Source organism: Pleurodeles waltl, chromosome 3_1 (genome assembly GCF_031143425.1).
Source record: "Pleurodeles waltl isolate 20211129_DDA chromosome 3_1, aPleWal1.hap1.20221129, whole genome shotgun sequence".
In the NCBI taxonomy this organism is placed as follows: domain Eukaryota; kingdom Metazoa; phylum Chordata; class Amphibia; order Caudata; family Salamandridae; genus Pleurodeles; species Pleurodeles waltl.
The window spans coordinates 351,101,636-351,127,550 of NC_090440.1; the positions used below are offsets into that span (position 1 = coordinate 351,101,636).

At 45.3% G+C, this 25,915-nt stretch overlaps 1 protein-coding gene across 1 annotated transcript in view; it reads right to left on the reverse strand.

Moving 5' to 3' along the window:
- SHC4 (SHC adaptor protein 4) overlaps positions 1 to 25,915 on the reverse strand; it is a 271,212-nt gene that overhangs the window by 97,476 nt on the left and 147,821 nt on the right. Inside the window, exon 7 of the mRNA XM_069222504.1 lies at positions 17,188 to 17,314. Coding sequence (XP_069078605.1) covers positions 17,188 to 17,314 — 127 coding nt within the window. The remainder of the gene's footprint in view (positions 1 to 17,187; positions 17,315 to 25,915) is intronic.

Here is a 25,915-nt window from a genome sequence, read left to right on the forward strand (position 1 = left end):
TTTCAAAAACCGCCCACCCCTAAACACAATAAAAATCCCAAACTAATTTTGAAAACTAGCGAAAATCTTAATAAATTATTTGGCAGGAATATCATCAAAATCCAATCAGTAAAACCAGAGTTATGAATTTTTAAGGTTTTAAGTGTTGTATAGTGGTTAAAAATTAAAGGCACCACCGCAAACATCGAGCCGCGCTAGACTGGGGCAAACTCAAAAGTTAAGTCCAACTGCGATGGAGTGTGGTTCATATACACAAAGTGGATTGGGCCCGGTCTGCACTTACCTTTGGACTCTGAAATGTTTTGAAGAAACAGTCTCTGAGAAGGTAGGTCAATGGGGCAAGGCTATTGGAGTGTCCAAGCAGGCAGCAGCATCATCTGTGGAGTGAAGCTGCTGTGAAGATTTTGATCTTCGGGTAATCGAGATGGAAGTTGAAAGTCTTGAGTGGGACGAAGCAGAAGGCTGTAGCTGTAGACAGTTCCACAAGGTTGGATTCCCCTTTCGCAAAGGACCGCTGAAATGGATTTGCTGCAGGTTGCTCCTGGTCCCTTCCAGAACACTTTTTGGCCAAATTTTGTCTGTCCTCAGTTTTGGAAATTGGTAATCTGGGCGCCTGTAGCACCACAACCAAGGGCCCATGAGTGGATGGAGATATCTTGGGGGGTGGGTTCTGGAATCACTCAGGCTGGGTTTAGATGTCGGTTCAAGATGGTGAGAGTCTGTTATGTCTCTGTGACTCTGAACAGGAGGCCAGCAAAATTAGTCCTTAGAGTCACTTCTGGAAGTCCTGGGTGCAAGTGAAGCTGCAGGGCTGAACTCTGAAAGTTCAAGATCGGCTCCAGGCAGCAAACCTGTCCTTCCAAGTACAGCAGTAGTCTGGCAGGGTGCACAGCAGGTCACAACAGCAGGCAGTCCTCTCAAAGTCCTTACACAGGCCCAGTAGTCAACTGAAGAGAGGTTCTGAGAGTCCTATTTCTATAGCCTGGAGCCCTGCTCCTAGAAGCTGGTTGGAGTTTCCAGAAGGGTTCTTTGAAGTTCCAGGCGTTTCTTGCCTCCCCTGGCTCCTAGCTGGCTGCACTGACAATACAGGGTCATTGCACCTATTGTGTTTTGGCAGAGCCCAGCCTATTTAGGTATAAGTGGGGCTGGGCTCAGCTTCACCCACCCCCCATCCTGCCAGTGGAAAGGCCATTCAGGTCCTGCTAAGCTCACTATTGTGTGACTGTCTGAGATGAATTCACAGAGTCTCAACTGTCAGTTACACCCAGTCATGCGACCGAAGGCAGCCTGCAGGCGCAGAGGGCTAAGGGCAGGAAGATACCAAGTTTCTAAAAGTGGCATTTTCGAATTGGTAGTGATAAATCTGACCTTACCATTGAAGAGGGTTTATCATTTAAAACTCTAGGTACCAAACATGATATATCTCCCACCTCTGGTTTAGAAATTATAGTTTATTAAACATAATAAGGAATTCTCCATATTTCTCTATGGGAGGAATATGCCTGTCAATAGCGAAAAAACTAATTTGGCAGTTGTTTACTATTAGGACATGTAAAACTTATTAAAAATACAGGTCCTAAATTTTCATTACACAGCACCCTGCCCTATGGGCTACCTAGGGCCTGCCTTGGGGCTGACTTGTATGTAATAAAAAGATAGTTTAAGACTTGGCAATGGGTTTTAAATGCCAAGTCAACATGACAGTGGGACACTGCCTTCAGGCCTGGGATATGTTTTAAGGTGCTACTTAGGCAGGAGGCACAATAAGTGCTGCAGGCCCATAGTAGGATTTAATTCACAGGCCCTGAGTATATACCATGCCACCTTAAAAGGGACTTGCGTGTAAATTAAATATGCCAATTAGGTGTATGCCAATAAAAGCATGTTTAGTGGAGTGAACACAAGCACTTTAGCACTGGTTAGCAGTGGTAAAGTGCACAGAGTGCTAAGAGAGCAAAAATCCAGACAAGATGGAGACAAGTAAGAAAAAGGTTTGGGGGAACACCACTCGAAGGAAGACAGGTCTAACAAATGCCATTCTCCATCATGATAAGATAGGGAATACAGAAAGGTGCTGTTAACCACCGCTTAAAGAGGAATAACCTTACACATCCTTCTTAACGCCCAAGTCCAGAGTGTCTGTTATTTACTTTGATCACAAGGCCTCACATGAGACTATTTAAATATGCCAAATTGCATGTCTGAATCATGAGATTTCATATCACTGTAAAGATTTAACCCATCACGCACTGCTCATGCTAATTTCTTTCCTGCAGTACAATAGGCTACATCTACTGCTCGTGTAATAGGTAATTGAGGAAACTCACTTTTGCTACAGTCCGTTTTTCAGGAAGAATGTAGGACTGTGGCACAAAGTGAGGAAATTAAATTTAGAGCTACTTCTAAATATATATGGCTCATTTATTGCTTGAAAATCACTGTATGTGTGGAACAGAAGTTAACACGTGAAGAACAATCCAGGACAATAAAAGAGTAAGCAAACTAATGCTTTAATATGTTTGCTACTTACTAAAAAAAAGGAAACACACTTCTGCTTAGTCCCATCCTTCATACATGAAGGACAAAAACATGTAGTTTCTTCATTTCTTATAATTTAACCAGCGCAATAACAGTATTAACTCAGATTTCTGCTTTGGGTTAAACTTAAGTTTGAAACAAATATTGTTTACTCTACTCTTTAATACACAGGCAGAGAAAATGGTGAATATAGGTCTCCCCTCTTTTGTTCCACCAGTGCAAACTTTCAGTAACATAACTTCTGATTTTTAAGGTCTCACCTGCCATGCATCATGATGTGGCAGACAGACCGCCACGAGCCCGGTCATAGGACCACCAGACTCGTAATGAGGGCCATGATGTTTAAAAGGATCAATGATTTGTCTTTTTGTCTTTGTTGATTTAAATTAATTGCTTGCTGTTTAAATTAACATTTTGATTAGATATGAATAAAAATAAATGTGTTTGGAACAGATATCTGAGTCGCCTGGCCAAGGCATTAATTGCACGTGGAACTATTATCGCAATGCGCCAGTAAAGTGAGATACCCTGATTACAAGTCCCCTAGAAAAGCTGCATGCCAGGTATTCGCCTGGTGAAAGCAGTGACAATTCTGGATATTTTACCAAGCAAAAAACATGCTGGGAATTAGTGCGAAAACACTAGGTTTAGCACGTTATTCCCCAAAAATGTATAATCCAGTGATTACATACACAAACATTACAATCACTGGGTTTACCAATGTTTGTTATATCGGTAATTCTAAGGGATTTCTCGGCGATTTTTTCTGGCCCACTCATAGTGGGTCGATTGAAGTATGTAGTAAAGAAACAACAGCTGCAAAGAAATAATTCATTCATTAAGAATTGTGGTAATAGATTATAAAGCACTTTGAAAAATATGCCATGCGTGTCAGATTGTTAAACTGATGTACCTTTATGTTGTTACATTTGTATGTATTCTTTTCTCAAAAAAGGAAAAACAAATTCAATGACACAAGTCAGTTTTTTAAATCGGTCAAAATAGGGGCTGGACAATTAAAGATAAAACATTTCATCCAGATATTTCTTATATTCCTGTGGAGAAAATCACGATTTTGTTTTCAACAACATGTACTGCATTACGCAATTCTACATCATCACTCGTGTGGTAAAACAGCACCACACACAAATGACTTACAACTAAACTTTAAAATGTAGTGAAACTGATTTGATGCATATTTGTACAATTCCCATAACTATGTTAAAACAGCACATATGCATCATGAGTTCAAATTAGGTTTAGAATAAGCGGATGTGAAAGTTTTCTAGTGTTAAAATATGCCTACTTACTCTCCCTCTCAGGGAAAATACGGTTTGCTCAAGGTGTGTGGTAAGCAAACGGAAAGAAACACATTAAAGCATTGCTTTTTTATTCGACCATTGTCGGCTCGTTTAAACTCCACTTTATACATGCATTGCATGTAGGGAAGCGTTATTGTTGTCTTTTAAAAATTCATTATATTTATCTTGGCTCGGGGTGCAAGGCCTTTCCGAGGTGTATATTGACTGTTGATTGGACGGGGTCAGGAGTGTGGAGTGACACTACCTGTCAAACACGGTGGACTGTATTCTTTGTTTTGTTTTATTGAAAGTTTTTGTAAAGTTGTACCAACCACCTCTGAGGTAGCCTCAGAGGACATTGGTTAAAGGAGCAGGTCACAAGGGATTATAGCACACATATAAACACCAGAGACTTGGAATCGTTGGATCGTCATCATTGAGGCTGCCTAAAGATGACCTATCATTTAATGCAGACATTCTGGCTTGTTGGCACAGCAAGGCTTTATGCAGACCATCTGGCTTGTTGAACTTGTAGTTCTCATGCAAAAGACTAGATTAGTGGTGTGGGATTCATAAAGAAAATCGAATCTGTCTGCATAGTAAGTGCTCTGGATTCAGATGAGCTTGTAATTGCTTTAGGAAATTCAGTGGTAGACAGTTCGAACTGCACCCACAGTAGGAACTGTAGCCCGTCCAAGTTACAAAACTAAAACAGAAATATGGAATCTGATTATACTTGGAATCTAAATTAGATAATGCTGGATGTAGCTGTGGAGAAGATGACAAAATTGAGGGACTGTTCGCCTACAGTTATACGCTGAGATATGCTCTCTCTAAAAAGTTTCCCCTTTTACGTTTTCAATCTCATTGCAATGGTTAATTAGTAATCTGTTTTTCCAAATAAACATATTACGGATAACGCATCCTACAGTTGTTTTTTTAGCATTATTGTGGGAAAATACATCTGCTGTGTTTGTTTCTCCTTTGTTGTCGGGATACAGGCCAAATAACCCTTTTCTCTTGTGCACTGTGAAAACCTTTTACTTTTACTCTTTCAGTGCACCGCCATTACTGGGGATCTAACCTACTGCTTCAAGCATCAGGCTGTCACTGAGATCTATCAACTTGTTACATTTTCACTTCTGGCAATTCAGGAGTATTATGTGGAAACCCACCATGCAGCAGTTGAGTCAGTTATAAAAACAGGAGTTCAGGATACATCACCCTTATCCCTTTTCCGCCTAGTCACTGACAACCTTAGAGCCATAGTTATGTTTGTCTCTTATAAAAGAAACTGCTGATTAAAACTGCAATAAGCATCAAACATTATAATTTACATATACTTAGGCCTGGCAAATCCAAATGTGTATTTAGAGCAGAACCACCCATGTCATTTGTGTGACCCTTGAGACATAGAAAGTGAATAGCCGCTCCAGCTACTGTAGCTTTTTCAGATGCATACTTTAGCTGATGTCATCTAACATCTGTTTCAAACTTCTACCTGGGAGAGCCACCTTCTCATATCTATTCATATATTTCCTGGAATAGGTTTGGTACTCAGCTCCAGAAGGACCATACACACAATAACTGTAAAGCCGGGAAGTTTGGACAATTGAAATTAGGAAGGCTGGGGTAGGTCACACGTGGATATTTTCAAGAGGTGGCCTGCCAGAGAAAAAGCAACATTTATGTTCAGGAAGGCTTCCTGGAACAACATTGGCAGATTGTGTTGAAATACCTCGAATTTATCTAAGATGGCTGGCAGTCGGTGATGATTGGGGTGAAAGAAAAGCTGCATAGCTTCAGAGCTCTGCTGTGCCATCTATGATGTTAGGACACAAAACATGGTGAAAGAATATTGATGCCATTGGGTGCAGAAAGCGCATCACTCTGAAGCAAAAGTGGGAGGGGAATTTATAGAATCGTTTAGCGCACTAATCTGGCATAATTCACCCTTGTATGCTGGTTCACCTTTTAAAAGTTCTTGCTTGCCCCATTGGCATTCCAGAACATTCTTGATATGGGAGAAGAGAGTGAGTCTTCATGCCTGCTGCATGGAGACCTTTAAATGTCTGTCGGGTGAACAAAAGTGGAGTTTATCCTCCCACCCCTGCAACGATTCCCACCCAACTTGTGAGGTGTAATGAAAGACAGCAGAGGGGGGATGGAGATACACCACACCCAAAGAAGGCAGCCCCTTAGACGTTCCAGAGCCCTGCACTCCTTGCAGCAACTTTCCTCAGTCTAGAGGGTTTTATTTCTCTCCTCCTGCATGCCTCATAGACATAGGAGACTTCGCAACCCCGAGGACCTGTTTGGATGACGCTTTCGGATGTTGACCTGCACCTCTGGAGACTTGTGGCCCTGTATCGACCTATGCAGCCCGTGATTGTGGCGACCCTCCACCTAATGGTGGCCTGCACTCACCAGCACGGGTGGTGCTAATGCTGCCAGTAACATCTGCCCAGCAAGCTACAATCGGGGATTAGCCTGCAGCGCCTCTCACCTTTCCTGTTGCAGTGAAGGGGCATCTGATGACCTACCCCCTGCAAGCCACCGCATGGGGCCTTCCACACAGCATCAGCCTACACCCAGTGTGCTCACTGTCCTGACCTACAGAGAAGTGGTGTAGATCATGGGGCACTGACTTTGCTACCCTCATGCATTCATCACCATCTGAGCGAGGACAGAGGAAGAGTGCCACTGTTGCCATTGTTTGTTGGACTTCCTTCTGAGGTGCTGGTACTACTGGAATCAGCTTACAGGTAAGCCGCCTTGCACGTGTCCCCTCTTCCCCAAACAGTACTGATCTCACATCTCTGCAGACCCACCGAAGTCCGGCCTTTGTGGTAGTTGACTTTTCACAGCTCTCATCCACTACTGGCTACTCTCAGACAATTGTCCCCAGCCTTCCCTCCCGCTGACGAACCACAACCTACTGGATCAGAAGGATATGCCTGTTTGTTGTTCAAGCCATATTTGACTCAGTGCTTACCGTACTGTCTCTGCAGGGCCGCGCAGTTCCTGACTATTATCCTCCAGAGGGCGCTCCCTGCTACTACAAGCAACAACCATCTTCTCACCTGGATTGAAGGGGTCTGGAACCTCCTTCCTCCTCTCACATTTGTGCAAACTACAACCAGCATGGCTTTGGGTAAGGTCACCTGTCAACTCACTTTTGTTGAGGCTACTCAGGTCACCAAACTGCCACCTAGGCCTTGCCGGCAACAGGGGTAACATTGGATTCCATCATCGGTGCCCTAATGACCATACACGCCTCCATTACTTCAGCTGAGCTCACAGATCATTCCATGTCATCTACGTCACCAGCAGGTGAGAACAGTCCTTTCAGAGGTTCAAAAACATGGTCCATACTCATGCAACAGCAATAAGATTATCTTCTTGGTGGACAATTCATATGAAATGCTTATCCTGCAGAAAAAGTTTCTGGCACTGCTCTCAACGCTTTGGAAATTAGACCTCTGATTTGGGCTAATGGAACTAGCCATCATGCTTGTGACTGTTAATGGCACGGTTGAGGAATTCCAGTGCATCACAGAATTAAAGGGTTGGCTGGAGAGACCCAATACCACATCAGAATATGGACACCACACCGCTGTCAGGAATAAGGCCAGGCGCGGTCCAGGTCTCGCCCGAAATACCTCTGCGCAACTCTGCGGCGCTTTATGCGCACCATTGGTCATCCCCACTTGTTCCAGGAATGGCCATCAGCATCGTCTGCCCTGTGGTAAAGCTCATGTAGCTGCAGGTTCAGGGCATTGGTGGACAAGATGCACTTATCAGTGCTATCCAATGAAGGGACTACATTTCCCATGTTTTTAGAGGCGGCGGCCATCTTGGGGTGTGGCAGGCCTATAAAGCCCAGCCACACCCAAGCACGTTGCTTACTATTTTGAAGACTTCGATGCAGCCAGACCTCGTGGAGGTTTCTCTGGAGAAGTACAGAGTTTCTGAATGGCAGTGTATCGTCTAACCAAAGTCCATGGTGCATTCTAAAAACGAGTAGGTTGTACTCGTAGCGGTAAGGCCTTGCTGAATCCAAGTTTGGAGGAAGTTATTACTTCCAAAAGGTAACGCGCTTTTATGCACAGTAATTCGAGGTGTTTCCGTTCACAGACGTAAAGCACTCTTTTGGCTCAGTAATTCAAAGCGTTTCAGTTCACAGAGATAACACGCTTTGTGCACATGTAATTCAAGGTGTTTCCGTTCACAGATGTAAAGTGCTCTTTTGACTCAGTAATTCAAAGCGTTTCAGTTCACAGAGGTAGCGCGCTTTTGTGCACAGTAATTTAAGGTGTTTTCGTTCACAGAGATAAAGTGCTCTTTTGACACAGTAATTCAAAGCGTTTCAGTTCATGGATGTAACGCGGTTTTGTGCACAGTAATTCAAGGTGTTTTCCGTTCACAGATGTAAAGCGCTCTTTTGGCACAGTGATTCAAAGCCCTTCAGTTCTCAGATGTAAAGCGCTCGTGGCATGATAATTCAGGCGCTCCAGTTCTTAGATGTAAAGCGCTCTTGGCATTATAATTCAGGCGCTTCTGTTCCCAGATATAAAGTGCTTCAATTCACAGGAGGAAAAGGTCCTTGGCACAATAATTTAAGTGATTTAGACTACTTGAGGAAAAGCGCTTCCCGGTGTTATTAAGTGAGGCACTTTAGGTTTCATGAGTAAAACCTTTTTGGCATTTATTATTATGAATGTGAAAGTATTGTTGGAGATAAACAAATCAAAGTTTTCATTGTTCTTTGAATAACTTAAGATATGAAAAGCATATTTAAGTCTTTGAGTGACTCTCTGGTGCTCAATGAACTGACAGCGGCTTCCAGATAAATCTTATGGGCGGCAGGGAAGCTATACCTGTGAGGCATGCTAATGAGAGAATCCGGTATTGCAAGGTCCAAGGCTGCTGTGCAAAAGATGGCATTAGAAACAGAAGTGCAATCCCTCCTGAAGAAGTACAGAGGCCATCCCACCCTGGAATGGCTGTGAACTGTTATGGCATAGAAACTTGAACTTAATAGTATTTACAGCTTGGAAGCAGAAAACGCCCTTTCCTCCATCAGTCCGAATGCATATGAGCATGATGGAAAAGCGTGGCTTCATTTGGCGATTCAGTTGAACCAAAGGGAAGCACGATTAGCGATCCTGTATATTTAGAAGGCCTCCGGAACCATCCTGACTCATCCGCTGGACATTGTGCAAGAATTCTTATCCTGTCACAGACCTTTACACTGCAGATTACCCAGTTGATATCACGTGTCAGCAATTGTTCATGTCCATCTTTAGACTCCCCACTCTCTCTGTCAGTGTCCAAGAGAAACTGGAGCCAGCCTTCTTGGAGGAAGAGGTTGCTGAAGCAATCAAAACCTTGAATACAGGCAAGACACCGGCGGAAGATGATTTCTATTTAGAATTCTTTAGGGCTAGCAGTGCCCAAACTGTTCCACGCTTCATGGCTTTGCTGCAAGAAGCTGTGAACACTGGCTCCCTCTGGCCTAAATTTAACGGATTCTACATCTCTTGGTGACATCCTTATGACCCTAGGCAATCCTGCTGAATCAATTCCATCTCTCATGACTCACTTTGACTCATTCATTCACTTCTTGGGCTACACAATTAACTGGTCCAAGACAGATGCACTGTCATTGACCTCCCAGACCTCAGTACATTCATAGCTCAACTACCAGTGACATACCTCCTGCAAGGCCAGAAGTATTTAAGGATCTTGTTGCACAGAAACTTTGGCGCCATGGTAAAGGATAACATCCTACTACCTCTCTTAGATTATAATAAACATTACTTCACCAAATGGTCAGCACTCAAACTGTCTCGGGGGGAAAGTCCAAATGGCCAAGATGGTGATAGCCCTGAGGTTTAACTACCTGGGGCCGTATTACAAAAAGTGCCCCGGGGGCACAACAGGCATTTGCGCCCGCTTTGCATGCCTACAGCGCACTTTGGTATTGCAGATGTTTGTGTGGCCCCTTCTGTAATACAGATAGGGCTGGGCACGGATAGCACCAGCACTATTATCAGGAGGCGTTCCCTCATTTGCACAGTGGCGTGGCCCCATGCCAATGAGGAAACCTATTTGCCTCTTCACAGGTGTCATATTATAGACATGAGAGCAAAGGCAAAGAAGACACTGTCAGTGCGCCCCCTGATGACAGCCATCTAGAGTGGCTGAAAGGGGGTCCTATGGATCCCTCAGACATCCCCTTGCTTGCAAAAGGATCTCTAAACCCACTCGTAGAGTGAATCACAGATTGGCTGCTTCAAAGTGGTTTTGTATTCCACTTGAATGCAGCGCAAGTTCCACTTGAATGCAGGGCAAGTTGGCGGATGCCCTGGAGGCAGCGCATTCATTCTAATACGGTGTGCATTTTCCTTGTTTGCACCCGGCACATCTTTCAAAAGGTGCGCCCACCGCAAACAAGGAAAATGCGCCACATTTGTAATATCGCCCCTGTTTGGCATGTTTGCTTATAATATCCCGGCTAGCCTCCTCTCACAAATTTACTCTTTTTAGGGGCAGGGGCAGCGGTGGGGGGGTCGGGTAGTTTTAGAGGCTGAGGTGGGGTGGTCATGGTAGTTTTAGGGGAAGGGTTGAGGTTGAGGTAGTTTAGGTTTTAGGGGCGGGTGGGGGCTGAGGTGGTTTTAGGGGCGGGGTGGGGGTTGGGGTAGTTTAGGTTTTAGGGGTGGGGGTGGGGAGCTGGGGGAGTTTTAGCACCAAGGGTGGGGGGTTTGGGGTACTTTTAGGTTTTAGGGGTGGAGGGTCGCAGTAGTTTTAGGGGCTGGGGAGGTTTTAGGCTTTAGGGGCGGGGTGGGGGTTGCGGTAATTTTAGGGGCGGGTGGGGGGTTGTTGTGGTTTTAGGGGCGGGTGGGAGGTCACTGTAATTTTAGGGGCAGGGGTTGGGAGGTTTTGGGGGGTCCCAGTAATTTTAGGGGCGGGGTTGGGGTGGTGTTAGGGGCAGGGGTGGTGTGTCGCAATAATTTTAGGGGCGGGGTTGAGGTGGTTTTAGGTTTTGGGGGGGTGAGGTCACGGTAATTTTAGGGACGGGGTTGGGGGGTTTTAGGGGTGGGGTGGGGGATTGCAGTAATTTTAGGGGCGGGCTGGGCAAATGGGGTGGGTTTAGGTTTTAGGGGCAGGGGTGGGCGGTTGTGATAATTTTAGGGGCAGGTGGGAGGTTGGGGTGGTTTTAGGGGCGGGGAGGGGGGTCAGGTGGGTTGCATGCTCGAACCATGCATGCCATTTAACGCAAAGAAAAATCATTGTTAAGGCATTCGTGGTAAAGGCATTAGTGGTAACAACGCAGTCGTTGTTCTGACCACGTTGTTCAGGCATGCGTGGTTCCAGCATGGGTTGTTTTGACATACATTTGTCATTGATGGTGTACTTCCTATGCCAGCACAATGAATTGCCTCTCTGAGGCAAGATCGAATGACACCTAAACAACAACCCTCGGTCCTGTATGCAGGTCTGAGGGTGTCAAAAGACCCACGTAACCTCATTTTACTGGAGATTAATGTGGTCAGGAAAATGACTCATGCCCTCCTACAGGAGCACAGCTTTCTTCATCTGAGTCTGCTCTTGTGGCACAATGAATCCGTTTCCATCGGCCACTCATCAATGTCTTGGCTGGATTGGATCTATCCATGGATTATGGAGCAATGCCAGCTACTGACTGAGGCTACTTTAAAATCCTTTTAGACCCTCACTGCAGAATTCTACCTTCCACACTTCCACTTCTGGAGGTATCTCCAACTCCTACATTGCCTCTGCTCACAACCATGCATGAGGGATTGGTCTCTGTTGAAGGGAGGGGTATATCACACATTACCTGACTGCAATCCCTTAAAGTAATGTAACATCAGCGTGGGAACTCACTGGCGTAATTTTGGGCAAATGTGCTGATGGCGAATGTGTGCTCGCATTGCTATTTCACACATTGTTGCTAATAGTAAAGGGAAAAATAAGCAAATACAAGGCTTGGTGCAATGGGGCATATTTAAAAGGCTGATCTTTATACTTTATGTCTCCTGGTGCACATCTTCACCAAACTTGATAGCAGACTCAACTACAATTTGACTACTCTCCGGTACATTGATCATGGCTCCTTGCCTTTCATTGACTCAGAATGACTGACTAGAGAGTGTGGCAATCACTGCTGCACATGAACAATTGATGTACAGGCTGCATCACCAGAAACACATATTTACTTGTATGTGGCTCTCCGTAATTTGTGAAAGAGTGTGACAGATTTAGGCCCTCATTATGAACACGGTGTTCCGTACCACGCCGCCGGTGGTAGAAACCCCCAACAGAGGAGCGGTCCGGACCGCCAAATAATGAACCAAATGAAACACAGGCATCCAGAAAACCACCCACTGCCAAAAGAGGAGTGCCGACGATGACGGCAGAGTCCGCCCACAGGCTGACGGAAAGGCCCAACCCGCCCATCAAATAAGGAACCACCAGTCCGCCGTCAGTTCTGGGGTGGGAACCACCGCCACGCAAAGCCAGGCAGAAATGAACAAAATCCAATGAAACACTCACCGGAGGCCCTCACAACATGCCGAAGCAGACATGGATAGAGAGCTGCAGATCATGCCAGCCCTGCTCCTTGCCATATACCTCCATGACCGAGACCGCCAACGAAGACTAGGACGGTAAGTACCGCAACCTACGAAACCAGGGAGGGAACAGCACAGTTACATACCCACCCACTCCACCCACCCAGCAATGCCGCCCAACCCTTCACAGCAGCACAAGTAATACACCCCACAGCAAGAGGTACTTACCCGACACAAGGCAAATCCAACTTTACCATAGTACATACAAATGCCCCAACACCCATAAACAATGAAACGAAAGACCAGGGCTCAACAGTGTGCCGCCAAAACACAGGCCACACAAAAATATTTTATTAAAGCTCACAGAGCCAAATCCTCAAACAGGGCCAATGGCCAGTCCGTACGGCTACAAGTGCCATGGGCCACAACGGCCCCAACCTGACTCCCAAAAGTACACAGTACTCCACCTAATGGAGCAACAAAGGGGCATCCAGGCACCTCATGGAACGGGGGCAGGGAGTGGTGAGGGTGGGGATTTGCGATGGGGGTGGGCCTTGGACTTTCGTTTGGAAGGTGGAGGGTGTGAGGGCTTGTCCTTTGAAGGTGGGGGGGTGTTTTGAGCGGGTGGAGCCAGATGGACTAGGCTCTGCCCGGGCCTTTCTTTTCTCTGGGGAAGAGGCACGGGAATGTGAAGGGTGGACAGAGGTGGGATGTGAAGTGGAAGGAGTGGAAAGGGCAGGAAGGTGTGCACCCTTAGTGACAAGACGGGGTGAGCCATTGGGTTGGAAGAGGTCAGCACAGGAGAGGAAAAGTTTTTTCGGAGCAATTGGGGTGGTTCTGGATGAGGGCGTGGAGGCAGAGGCAGTGGATGTATGTGGTGTAGGTGTACGTGTAGTGGGTGCAGGTGACTGGACAGTATGCTGTGGTGTGGTGGATGTGTGATGGATGGGTGTCTTGGTGCGTTTGTGTGTTTTTGGGGGAGGGGGGTGGACACGGTGGGAGAAGACAGGCTCCTAGTGTGGATGTATGTTGTCTGGGTGTCTGCAAGTCTGGTGAGTGGGCTGCATGTGTCAACTACAGTAGTTGTGGTGAGTGCAGGTGTGGTGTATGGGGTGCATGTATGGCTGTCTGCTATTGTGGTGAGTGCAGTAAGAGGAGCAGCAACTGTGACTGAAGGTGCAGTGCATAAGGGTGTGGATGTAGAGGGGACAGACAGGGAGGCAGAAGAGGTGGGCACACTGAGGGAAGTGGATGTTGTTGTGTGTGCATGTGTCTGTGTGAATGCTTGTGGTGGGAGGTGTGGTGTTTGTGTTTAGAGGTGTGCTTCTTGTGTGTTGATGTGCTTGACTGCGTGTCTGAATGTGTGCTTTGGACAGGTGAAGGGAGTGGGGTGCTGGAAGTGGTAGAGGAGGTTGGAGGGGGTCGGTATGGCCAGGGAAACTGGCTGGCGTCCAAGAGGAGGCCAGACCCTGAAAAGATCTCTGTAGGGCAGACACGGCACCGTGAATGCCATCCAGATAGGCTTTTGTCTGCTGCACCTCTGATACTAGCCCCTGGATGGCATTGACAATGGTTGTCTGCCCTACAGAGACCTCTGGCCGTCTGTACAGATTTGCGTACAGGGGCAGGACCCCGTCCACTAGCCTCTCCAGTTCCTCCTGGGTGAAGGCCGGGGCCCTTTCCCCTGCAACACGCGCCACATCCATTGCCAGAGGCAGGCCACAGCAGTACACACAATGGAGTACCTGTCCACACGAGTTCAGGGAGTCAAGTGAATAATAGATGACAAAATCGCGTACGTTCCATGGCGATGTGCACTGTCACCGCCGGCAGCGATCATGATACGCCAGGATTCCCTATTGGCATCCATGTTAACGAATGACGGTGCGAACGGTGGTTAACACCGCCTTACGCTGTGACGTCAACCGCTAGCGGTATGAGGTCACTTCCACAATGAAAGGCCTGGATTACAGTGGGCAGGCATTTTGGCAGTACTACTGCTAGCCACTACTAGCCACATGAAGCACCTAGGCATGTGGCCATTCCGTAATATACCACACATGAAAAACGCTGTTCCCTCATTGAGGTGTAGATGTAGATTTGTCAAGAAGCAGTTCATGTTGAGTCACTACAATGAAATATGCAGTGCACAATTGATGACAATGTATGCCTATGTATGTGTGTTCATCACACCTTTTTGATACCCCTCATAGGTACCGACCCTTGTGGCGAGGAAGGGCACCATCGGTGTACAGACCACTTGTGGATATGAGGACCATAGTGGAGCGTCAGATCATAATCAATTACAGACTCACATGTGCAACAATTCGGGAACTTTGTGCTTTACTGGATCCTGCACTAATTCCGGGAAATCGTAATCAGCATGCCATCCCTACTGAAGTGCAGGTGCTCTCCGCAGTCCATTTCCTGGCCACGGGCTCATTTAAAGTGACAGTGGGCATGGGTGCTGGATTTTCACAGCTAATGTTCAGCATGGTACTGACAAGATTTCTAAATGCATTTGTACGACACCTGCAGTCCTATGTGAGGTTTACCCAAAGTATTGACCTCCCTGCCATCAAGTCTGAATTCTATGCCTTTGTCAACATACCCCATGTGATAGGTGCCATCGAGGCCACCCACATACCGATCATCCCCCAAGAGTGAATGAACAGGTGTACAGAAACAGAAAGAACTTTCACTCCATGAACATCCAATTAGTATGTACTGCAGACCAGTACATTTCACATGTGAATGCTGTGTTCCCAGGTTCAGTCCATGATTCCTTTGTGTTGAGGAACAGTAGTGTGCCACAGAGGATGGAACAACTCCAAGAGGACAAAGGGTGGATCATAGGTAAGTGTGTCTGTCACTACCTGACACATAGCAGACAGCCCGGCTGTCTGACTAAGGGGCTTAACAATGACTACTCTGTATTGCACCTTTTTCTAGGTGATTCTGGCTATCCAAACTTGCGTTGGCTCCTGACACCAGTAAGGAATCCTAGAATGGATGCAGAGAAGAATTGCAATTAGGCCAATGGACGTACTAGGAGGGTGATAGAGCACACAATAGGTCTCCTGAAGGCTAGATTTTGTTGTCTACATATCTCTGAGGGTTCCCTGGCCTATGGGCCTGAAACGGTGTCCACTGTCCGCCAAGGTGATTTGTGCATCATTATTTGGAGGGCGGGATGTGGGTGTGCTCGGCGGTGGTCCAGGATTCCCGCTGACAGGGTCATGGCGGGAGTGGTGGTCTGGTGATTTTTGGCGGGGTTGGGATTTTCGTTCATTATATGGTGGGTTTCCATTCACTGCCAACGGCGGACTTCTGTTCACCGCCGCCACTGCAGTCGGCGGTGTTTCACGCCGTGTTCATAATGACCACCTTAGTCTCAGACTTCTGGCATTTTCCGTGCCTGCAGGATGACATTCCTTCCGATCCTGCTACACCACCCAATTTCCTAGACATTTTAATGTTATATCTGTTGGTGATCTGACAAAGTTTAACTAAACGTGGTGTGGACATTTGAGTTCTTTTACTGTCAAGTGTGTTGTTTGGTTGTGTTATTACTCAGACAATACCTTACACACTTACTCTGAGGTTTGTCTTATTGTTCATACAAAGATACCAGAGGTGAGCAAACGTTATCTAAATTGAATACAGACTGCTGTTCAGTCCACAGTGGGTCAATTTATCACACATGTATTTCCAGTTTCTATAAGCATGAATTTCATTGCACACCGGTACCAGCAGAACACAGGAGACAAGAGAAGGTAAAACAATGCACCCAGGAGACAGGAGAAGGTAAAATAACGCATTCAACAGATATGAGTATATCTGGGTTACTCATGCCTGCCTGTAACAATATATTGCAAAACATATTTGGCCCAAAGGAGGACGCGTAGACCTTGACGTCCAATGCAATAATTCTAACAAATTTAGAAACCTTTTGACTGAATAAGATTACTCTATTGTATATACCTTTTATTCAATTAACAGTTTCATATTAATTACTAAAAACAAGAATCAGTATATTTAGTGGAAGTCAAGGGCTATACTTCCCGCTTGGGGACAAATATTTTTTGTTATATGTTTATGTACCCAGGGGTTACTGTGTTTGCCTCATTTCCTTCTAATCGGCCTGTAAGAATATGCTATCTTCATCAGTAATCAATGTGAAACCTATGGTTTAAGAACGTATTGAAATCAAGCATTTACAATAGATCTATTGTAATGAAAGTAAGGAATAAAATAGGCTTCTTTTTTCACAAAGAAGATTATGTTTGTTTCTATGCAGTTTATTGAAAATGACAACTGTTTCAGGTATATGTGTATTGCTTAAGTTCAGTTCGCTTGTGATTCATTCAGGATTCAATCAATCAGGATTTGTAAAGCTAATCAGGGAAAGAGCAAGGAGAAAACTGTGAAAATGAGGAAATATCAAGGAGAAGGCACACACAAAACGGAAGAAAAAGCAAGGAGAAAGCAGTAAAAACAAGGGAAAAAGCAAGGAGGAGGCAAAGAGCATTAAGAACGAAGGAAAAGCAGGGAGAGGCACATAAAAAATGGGGAAAAAATCAAGGATCAAGCAGTGAAAATGAGGGAAAAGCAAGGAGATGGCCTTCAAAAAACGGGGGCAGAACTGAGAAAGCACTGAAAACCAGGGAAAAGCAAGGAGCGGTCACACAAAAGCGTGGTGAAAAGCAAGAAGAAACAAATACAAAGCTCCAGAAGACTGCCACTCTTACCTGTCTTTGGAATCGATCAAACCAATAGGATTCTTTAAATACTGTTTGAAGCGGAGCTCAAAGGCCTGTCCTATAGTGTTTATCACATCTTGAGCCAGACCATTAGAACAGTCCAATATGTGACATGCTGTCATAAGTATAAACAGGAGAGTGTTACTGAGTGCAAGACAGTTATTACAATCAGCTGACTAAAGACATAAACGAATGAATTTCATATTACGTGAACACATCCACCCAAAATACACGTGGTAATGATTTGCTTGATGAAAGTTTCAAATTGAACATGTTAAATAGAATGTAAATTACTAAGAAAGTTCCCAAGAGCTACTTCATACATTTAAATAATTGTATGCATCAAATATGTTTGCCCTACTATACTGCTATAACTGATAGCATTACGTTGTCTGCCTTTATCACAGTAAATATATTACATTTAAATGAAAAAAAAAGTGCTTGCTTCTTCAAACAGCATATGTTCTCTCTTTATTATCTAAGCCATCAATGCACTTGTTTATTTCATGTGTTTCCTACTGCACTAAGCTTGCTGCCTTCCCTTAACATTTTCAAACTAGTTAGTAATTCCCTAAGGGTGAGATGGCGCATGTTGTGGATTGACATCATGTCATGCAGAGCACTGTGGTTGGTAGTAGATCCGAGTAGGAAAGAATCTCCATGTGTGCTTTGCTTCTCCCTCAACAATCTTGTTTGCATTCAAGTATCACTACGGTCGCTCTCACATCTCCTCCCAATGTGAGATGAATTTGCAAAGAATTGTGGGTATGCAAATGTCGGGTGAAGGACATCTCTATATCCTTAGTATATACTTACCTTGGCGATCCACATAAACTTTTAGACCACATATAGACTTCAATGCGGTCAAATGGTGGCACTAATATGCTTCATAGCTGGTGTGTGCGTTGGAGGCAAACCGCCAATCTCAATCCAATGATAACCAAAAAGAATTGCTAAGCACTCCGTGAACCAACATGAATTTTGCTGTTTTTATTCAAACAAGACCACAACTGCACCAACGCATTTTGACCCTTGTGGTCCTTTTCATGGTAGGTGAGTCCCTTTACTATGTTGCCTTACATACAAACGTTCATGTAGCCGATAATGAGGCATGCTGAATCTTATAGTGCATATCAAAGAAGATACATGAATATAATTGCAAACGTAAAAATACACCCTTAAAAATAAAATAAAACAACATATGGTCTCAGATTGTCCACGTTATCAAAATGAAATGTTATCAACAAACTATTCTTATTTGGTAATTTTGAAACACAGTTTAAACAAATACGTTCACGATTGCCTGTCAAATTCACACTGTCAAAGTTATTTACCTATCAGTCCACAAAATTAATTTGAATCACCTTCACCACAATAATCATTCAACACACTTAAACAATTCTTCATTGTTGCTTAAGGTAATAGTTTCAGTCTATCACTCTTCTTAACTGCCCATACATCCCTTATTTATGAATATAACAGCCTAGTACCTAATGACTTCTGTAATAATGATGACAAACAAATATCAGTTAGTTAAACACGGCAACATGATCAATATAGTATCAAAACTATGGCACCTGTTCCATATTGTGTTATTATGTTAGGTCAATCATCTCTTATCAACAACACCAGAAGAATCAATAATACAATTCATAAATGAACATGCAACTCCTCGTCACAATTCAGCCCAAATGAAGGTTTTGTTTGTAGCTTTATAATGTACTTGGATACAAGTTGACATAATTTGTTGACTCAATCCCCTCCTCTTTCATGTTCTGGAACATGGTCAATTGTCAGGAACCCGCAGGTTGTGCAATGATTTATTTGTGATCACCCTAGGGAGCTCAGATTAACCATGTCCTTGTTGTGCTACGGGGTCTTAAGCCAGGCTTTCCTATTGCCCATTCCAATACTTGTTAGGTTCATGTATCAATGTTTACTATGTACTGCTGATGTTGTTGGAACTAATGCTTGTTTGTTACATCACTTGTTCACTTGTTGATGGTACCAATAATTGTATGTTGGCATTTGTAACCATTGCTCTTGTCTTCTGTTTTCCTCATGCACCCAACTAAGTCATGTTGCTAGGCAACCCACATGAAACCAATCACAAGGCCATGTGCTCTACTGCTGGTGGGCTGCTCCTATAAATAGCCATGCCAAGCACTCTTCCGCACTTGGCTTTGTCTCCGGTTCTGGACGGCTGCTCTTCTCCGCTGAGCTGGTTTTTGATGCAGCAGCTTCTTTCCAGCATGACAAGTCAGATTTCAGGTGACTTCAAGACTTGGCTGACTCGCAGAAGATCACGCTCCAGTTCAACGACTGAAGACAGATTTCACTGGGGAGCAGCTAAGTCTGTTGCTCTTGCTGAGAAACTCTAGGAAGCTCCAACAGGAGCACACTTAGCGCTAGTCCGTATTTTTTTGGATTCGGGGCGCGCAGCTATAAGACATTACACTTGTTTAAACCTTAGGAGGAGGAGTAGATACTCAGGATTCCGAACAGAGTGTCAAGTTGATTTAACTCCTAGGTTACCCACTTGTTTCCAGGACGTGAAATATTAATCTTGTGTCTCTCTCCTCTTTACCAAGGCAACCTGTCTGATGAAACATTGACCACGCTCCTACACTCACAAGAAAAGAGTGATTGACTGGACCAGGAGGTGGAGATGTATCAGTGTTGTTTTTCTTCTCTCTTCCCAATTCCCTTACAGGACACCTGCCAAGACTCTTGTGACTTTCCGGTAGTGTCAAGAGGTGTTTGGGAGGTCATCCTGCCTTTCAGGTGAGTGGTGCTGACATCAATTCCATAATATCGCAAGGATTTCCTGTGAATGTCTCCATTCATTAGTATGTGTTTGGCTACAGGATGTGTTTGGTCGTGTTTTTTCACTGCCTTCATCTGTTCCAAAATTCTCTTTTTGATCATACATGCTGTGCTTCCAATATATTTCAAACCACAATGTCACTCAATGATGTATACTATGTATCTAGAGTTGCAGTTAACCTTATGCCTGATGGGAGCTGGTTGATTGTCAATGTTCATAAAAGGTTTAGTAGTTCTGCCAAATTTGCACACTTTACAACTGGGACATTTGATGAAACCCCTTTGCTGTTTACTTATCCAGTTTTTCATCCTTCTTTTCTGAGAAATTACTTCTCACTAATTTGTCTTTTAATGATGGAGCTTTTCAAAAAAGAGAAATTAGGTTTCTCGCCGACCAGAAGGCCAATGCCAGGATCCTTAAATATCAAGTCCCAAAGTTTGTGTAACACTCTACAGATGGTTTCACTTTCTTTGTATCCAGTAATTGTTGCGCATCATTCTGTGTTACTTTTGATCTGTGATTAAAGTCTCATTACGTGATTTCAACTTCACCTTTTTCAAGTTATTCACCAGGACACTCTGTCTGTAGCCTCTTGCTTTGAATCTTTGTACAGTCTCATTATACTTGGAGTGAGCATCTAGTCTTGGGGAGGAAGGAATCTGTTGCAGTTATGGTTCTGTTTGAATAAATACAGCAACATTTATATTGATTCATGGAGTGCAACACAATTCTGTTTGGTATATATATATATATATATATATATATATAGAGAGAGAGATATAGAGATATGTATATGTATAGATATATATATATATTTTTCTCTCTAAAAAAAAACAACCATAGGTGAACATGTAAGTGGTAACATTAACGTTTTGACAAATGGATTACTAAAATACTCAAATATATATATATATACATATATGTATATATATATATATATACATATATGTATATATATATACATATATGTATATATATATATATATATATATATATATATATATATATATATATAAAACCTACTGGCCGTGGCCAGTAGGTAGCTATAGTTGGGACCATGGTTCCATAGAAAAGTGTTTTTTGATTTGCCCATATCTTTGGCACCATTTGACAAATCTTCCCGAAATTTTCCCAAAAAAGAGGCCCAGTAATAAGAGGCTCAAAAAACATTGCATTTCCCTGGGTAATTCTCATAGGACCTGTCAGCATGTCTACAGCCCAAACCACTGGACGGAATTACACCAAATTTGGCAGAAAGCTAGCTGCCGGTACGCAGATTGTGTTTTTTTTTATTTGGTGTAAATCTGTTCAGTAGTTCAGGAGATGTTTAAGGGCAAATACATTTATATATCTCTGGCCGCAAATAATTGCAAAATTCACGAATTTTCACGAATACGCGTGCGGAAAGAAGCGTTGCAGTTTGTTGACCACAACCTGACTAGGAAGTTGCGACTGACATTTTAATTTATGGGACACAGGATGAAAATTGAAATTGAAAGTGGCATAAGGGGTCAGGGTGAAGTTACCCTGACCCCGGGGGGGGGGGGGGGTGATACAGGTGTATTTTAGGGGCTAATTATAGTTTTAATATAATTTTAAATCACGGCGCACAATATTCGTGAAAATTTGCAGATTTCCATGATGTATTTGCAAAATATTTGTAACTATGGAAAAACTACAGACTCATTAATACACTTATTCATTCACTCATACATGCATACAGAGGCTCATGCGCCCACTCAGACACTCATGCACCCACTCAGACCCACTCATAGACTCACACACCCACTTTCAGACACTCACGCACCCACTCACACATCCACTTACAGAAACAGGCCCTGTGGCCAAAGGCCATACATGGCAGGCGGTTGGGTGGTTATAAGGGCCTGGCTGCAAGAGCTGGCTGCAAGGCTAGGCCTTGCGACCAACCCCTAACACGCATACAGTATAGTAATAAAAATTACTTTACGTTTTAAAAAAAACATAGAAATTCACTGAAAAAAAATGTGGCAGAGTTGTTATAGTTAGGTTTTGAATTTACTTGTACAAAACCATAGAAATTCAACAGGTATAGTTAGGATTCTTTCAAGTAACTCTAACTCACGCCCTAACTCGTGCCTTCGCCATGCACAGCTAATTACCCCGCATATTATGCCATTGATGAGATCTTTTATGGCATCTCTAATATCACTGCAACGTTTGTAATAACATTATTCCTAAGAAAACTGTGCATGACAAGGGCGCGAGTTATGGTTACCTTAGGGCACAAGTTATATGGGGCAAAATACAATTGAACAGGGGAGGAGGGTGTGTATCGTTAATAGGTCCCGGAGGCCACATCCTGGGGCCAAACCAATAAAAAAGTAGAAGGTGCCCTTGTGGACCCCTCCCTAAGCCTTTCAAAGGACAAGAGGACCCATACCCTGGAACCATTTTTTGTTTATAATCCACGGCCCACCTCCCCAAGCTTTATCAGAGTCTGGGACCCTAGCCCCTGAGCCAAAGTCAATTAAAAAGGGGAGGTGGTCATGTGGCCCCCCTCCTCAAGTATTTTGGGCCCCGGGGACCCCATCTCCTGGGGCCAAGTAATTAATAAAGGGAGAGGGGCACACGGTCCCTCTCCATGAGCCCAATTAGGCCTTCTGGATCCCCATCCCCTGGGTCGTCCCTTATTTAAAAGTGGAAGGGCCACATTGCCCCCTCCCTGAGCCTTATTAGGCCATAGCAACCCCATCCCTTGGGCCAAATATAATAAAAGGGAGGGGTTCATGTGGTCCCCCACCCCAAGACTTCTCAGGCCATAGGGACCCCATACCCCAGAGCCATCTATTTTTTTTTTAAAGGGGGAGGGAGACCACATGGCCCTCCTCCCGGAACCTCTTTAGGTCCTGGGAACCCTATCCCCCAGGCTGTTTTTTTATTTTTAAAGGGGAGGGGGCTGCACAGCCCTCATGCCTGAGCCTATTTTGGCCCCAAGGACCCATCCCTAAGTTCCTCTATTTTAAATAGGTGGGTGCCCCAGGGCCCCCGCAGCCTCCAGCTGGCTCCCTGCATGCTGTGAGAGCCGGCATTGCTGTCATCCATCAGGAGCAGCTATTTATGCTGCTACCTCTGGGTGGGAGCAATATGTGCTATGCAAGCAAGGAAACACAACTTCAGCCTTCTGCCAGCTGGAAGGAGCATTTTTTAATCCCCCGCTCGCTGGGAGCAGACATAATGTTTGCTTCCGTATGGCAGGAGATTTTAATATGCTCCCTCCAGATGAGAGCAAAAACGTGTCCCTGCCCTGCACCAATACGGGCAGTAAAACCACTGAGTCCCGGGGGTGGGCTCCCTGGGACACGCAAAGTAAACCGGGACCAAGGGGTGGGGTCTCCGGGGACCATTAAAGGCTCAGGGATAGGGGCTGCGTGACCCCCTCCCCGTTAAATAACATGACAGCTCTGGGGAATGGGGTTCCCAGAGCCTTTCTAAAGCTTAGGGTGGGGGTTAGTGAGACCCTAAGACTCGGGAAAGGGGGCTGTGTGGGCCCTCCCCATGTTAAATACTTTAGGTTCAAGGAGATAGAGTCCCTGGGGCCGAACATGACTTCACGATGGAGGTGCTGCTTGCCCTCCCCCAACATTTAAATTTGACCCCGGGGGGAAAACATCTTGGGAGGGGAATTGTGCATCTCCTCCCCTTAATAATTAGATTGGGCCCCAGGGATGCGGGTCCCTGTGGCTGGTTCTGGCTCGGGAGTGGAGCTGTGTGACCTCTCTACTTAAATATACAGGATCCCGGGGAATGGAGTCTTTGGGGGCCTAAGAGACCTGGGGAGGGGAACCCTACTGATGCATCTCTCCCCATATAATAATAATTATCTGGCGGCCCCTACTTTTTTTCTGCAATCTTCTAGGCGTTCCGCTAGATGGCAGGAAAAGTTGCTGATTGCTTTTTTCTTTGGCCTCAGGTGGCTGCTCTGGGTCTCAACCAATGGGGCCTGGGATGGCAGGGTGTCCCTACCTCCTTATATATTTTTTTTTATTTACATCAGGTCAGGAGACTGGGTCCCCAAGTCATATAATGGCTACCAACAACATTTTTCTCATGTTGCTAGCAGCCAATCAGAGGGCTTGCTCCTCTCTGACTCCCACAGGAGGGACATGGCCCAGGGAAAAAAGCTCCCTGTGCCAATCAGAATGCTCTATTTTTAAACTGGTGCTTCTGCGAGACTCTCACAGACCCAACTGTCTATATATACAATTATTTTTACGCCATAATTTTTCTAAAACAACTGAACAGATTTACACCAAATCACAAAAAGACCAATCTGCAGACCAAGATCTGGCTTTTTGCCAAATTTGATGTAATTCTGTTCAGCAGTGTTTGCGATAGCACTTCTTAAAGAAGTCTATAGAAAATGCACGGGAATTTTTTTCTCGGCCCCCACTAAGCAGATCATCCAGAAACTTTCCATGCACAAGCTAAGCAAAAAAGAGCACTTTTTGGAAAGTTTCATGGAGTTTTGTCAAACAGTGTCAAAGTTATTAACAACACAAACATTGGAGGAGCCAATGATGAGCCTGGGGACCGTCACCCCCCCAGGGTTGGCTCCTGCTATGTCCTGGGGTGCCCACCCCCAGGGCATAGTTGTTGGCTCTGATTTGGCAGGAGCTTTGACAGACTTTCTATCAGACTCTTTATCAGACTTTGGGGGTCATTCTGACCCTGGCGGTCATGGACCGCCAGGGCCAACGACCGCGGGAGCACCGCCAACAGGCTGGCGGTGCTTCAGGGGCATTCTGACCGCGGCGGTACAGCCGCGGTCAGAAACGGAAAACCGTTGGTGTCCCGCCGGTTTCCCACTGCCCTAGGGAATCCTCCATGGCGGCGCTGCAGGCAGCGCCGCCATGTGGATTCCGACCCCCTTACCGCCAGCCTGGTTCTGGCGGTTTTGACCGCCAGAACCTGGCTGGCGGTAACGGGTGTTGTGGGGCCCCTGGGGGCCCCTGCAGTGCCCATGCCAATGGCATGGGCACTGCAGGGGCCCCCTAACAGGGCCCCACCAAGATTTTCAGTGTCTGCCAAGCAGACACTGAAAATCCCGACGGGTGCAACTGCACCCGTCGCACCCCTTCCACTCCGCCGGCTCCATTCGGAGCCGGCATCCTCATGGAAGGAGGTTTCCCGCTGGGCTGGCGGGCGGCCTTCTGGCGGTCGCCCGCCAGCCCAGCGGGAAACTCAGAATTACTGCGGCGGTCTTTTGACCGGGCAGCGGTATTCTGACAGCAGGACTTTGGCGGGCGGCCTCCGCCGCCCGCCAAAGTCAGAATGACCCCCTTTGTGTACTATGTGTGCTCTATTTAAATGTCAGAACGAGTCACCCGGCCGGAGTGCATACTCAACAAGCTGTGACCTATGGTTGCGGACCTTGAAAGCCAAGTTTGCACATTGGTGACCAGGATGCAGGAGTTGGAAAATAGAGCAGAAGATTCTGAGGGACGCTCCAGCCACAACAACCTTTGGGTTGTTGGATTTCCCGAGGGGGCAGAGGGCCATTATCCCATCTCTTTCTTTGAACAATGACTTGCCCAGGTAATAGCCCTGGTGACCCTTTTTACCCACTACCAGGTGGAGCGAGCACACAGGGTACGAGCGTGGCGGTTGCCCTTGGGATCGCCTCCCAGACCAGTAGTGATCTGCCTCTTCAACTTTAAGGACAAGATAACCATAATGAGAGCTGCTCGTACCACTGATTCCCTTCAATATGACAATGCATGTATGTTCCTCTTTCCGGATTATACATTCATGGTACAGCATCGGAGGGCCTCCTTTTTGAGTGTCAAGAAATGCCTGAGACAGGCAGGTCTCGCCTTTCCCAGCTCTGTTGTTCCCAGTGAAGCTTAA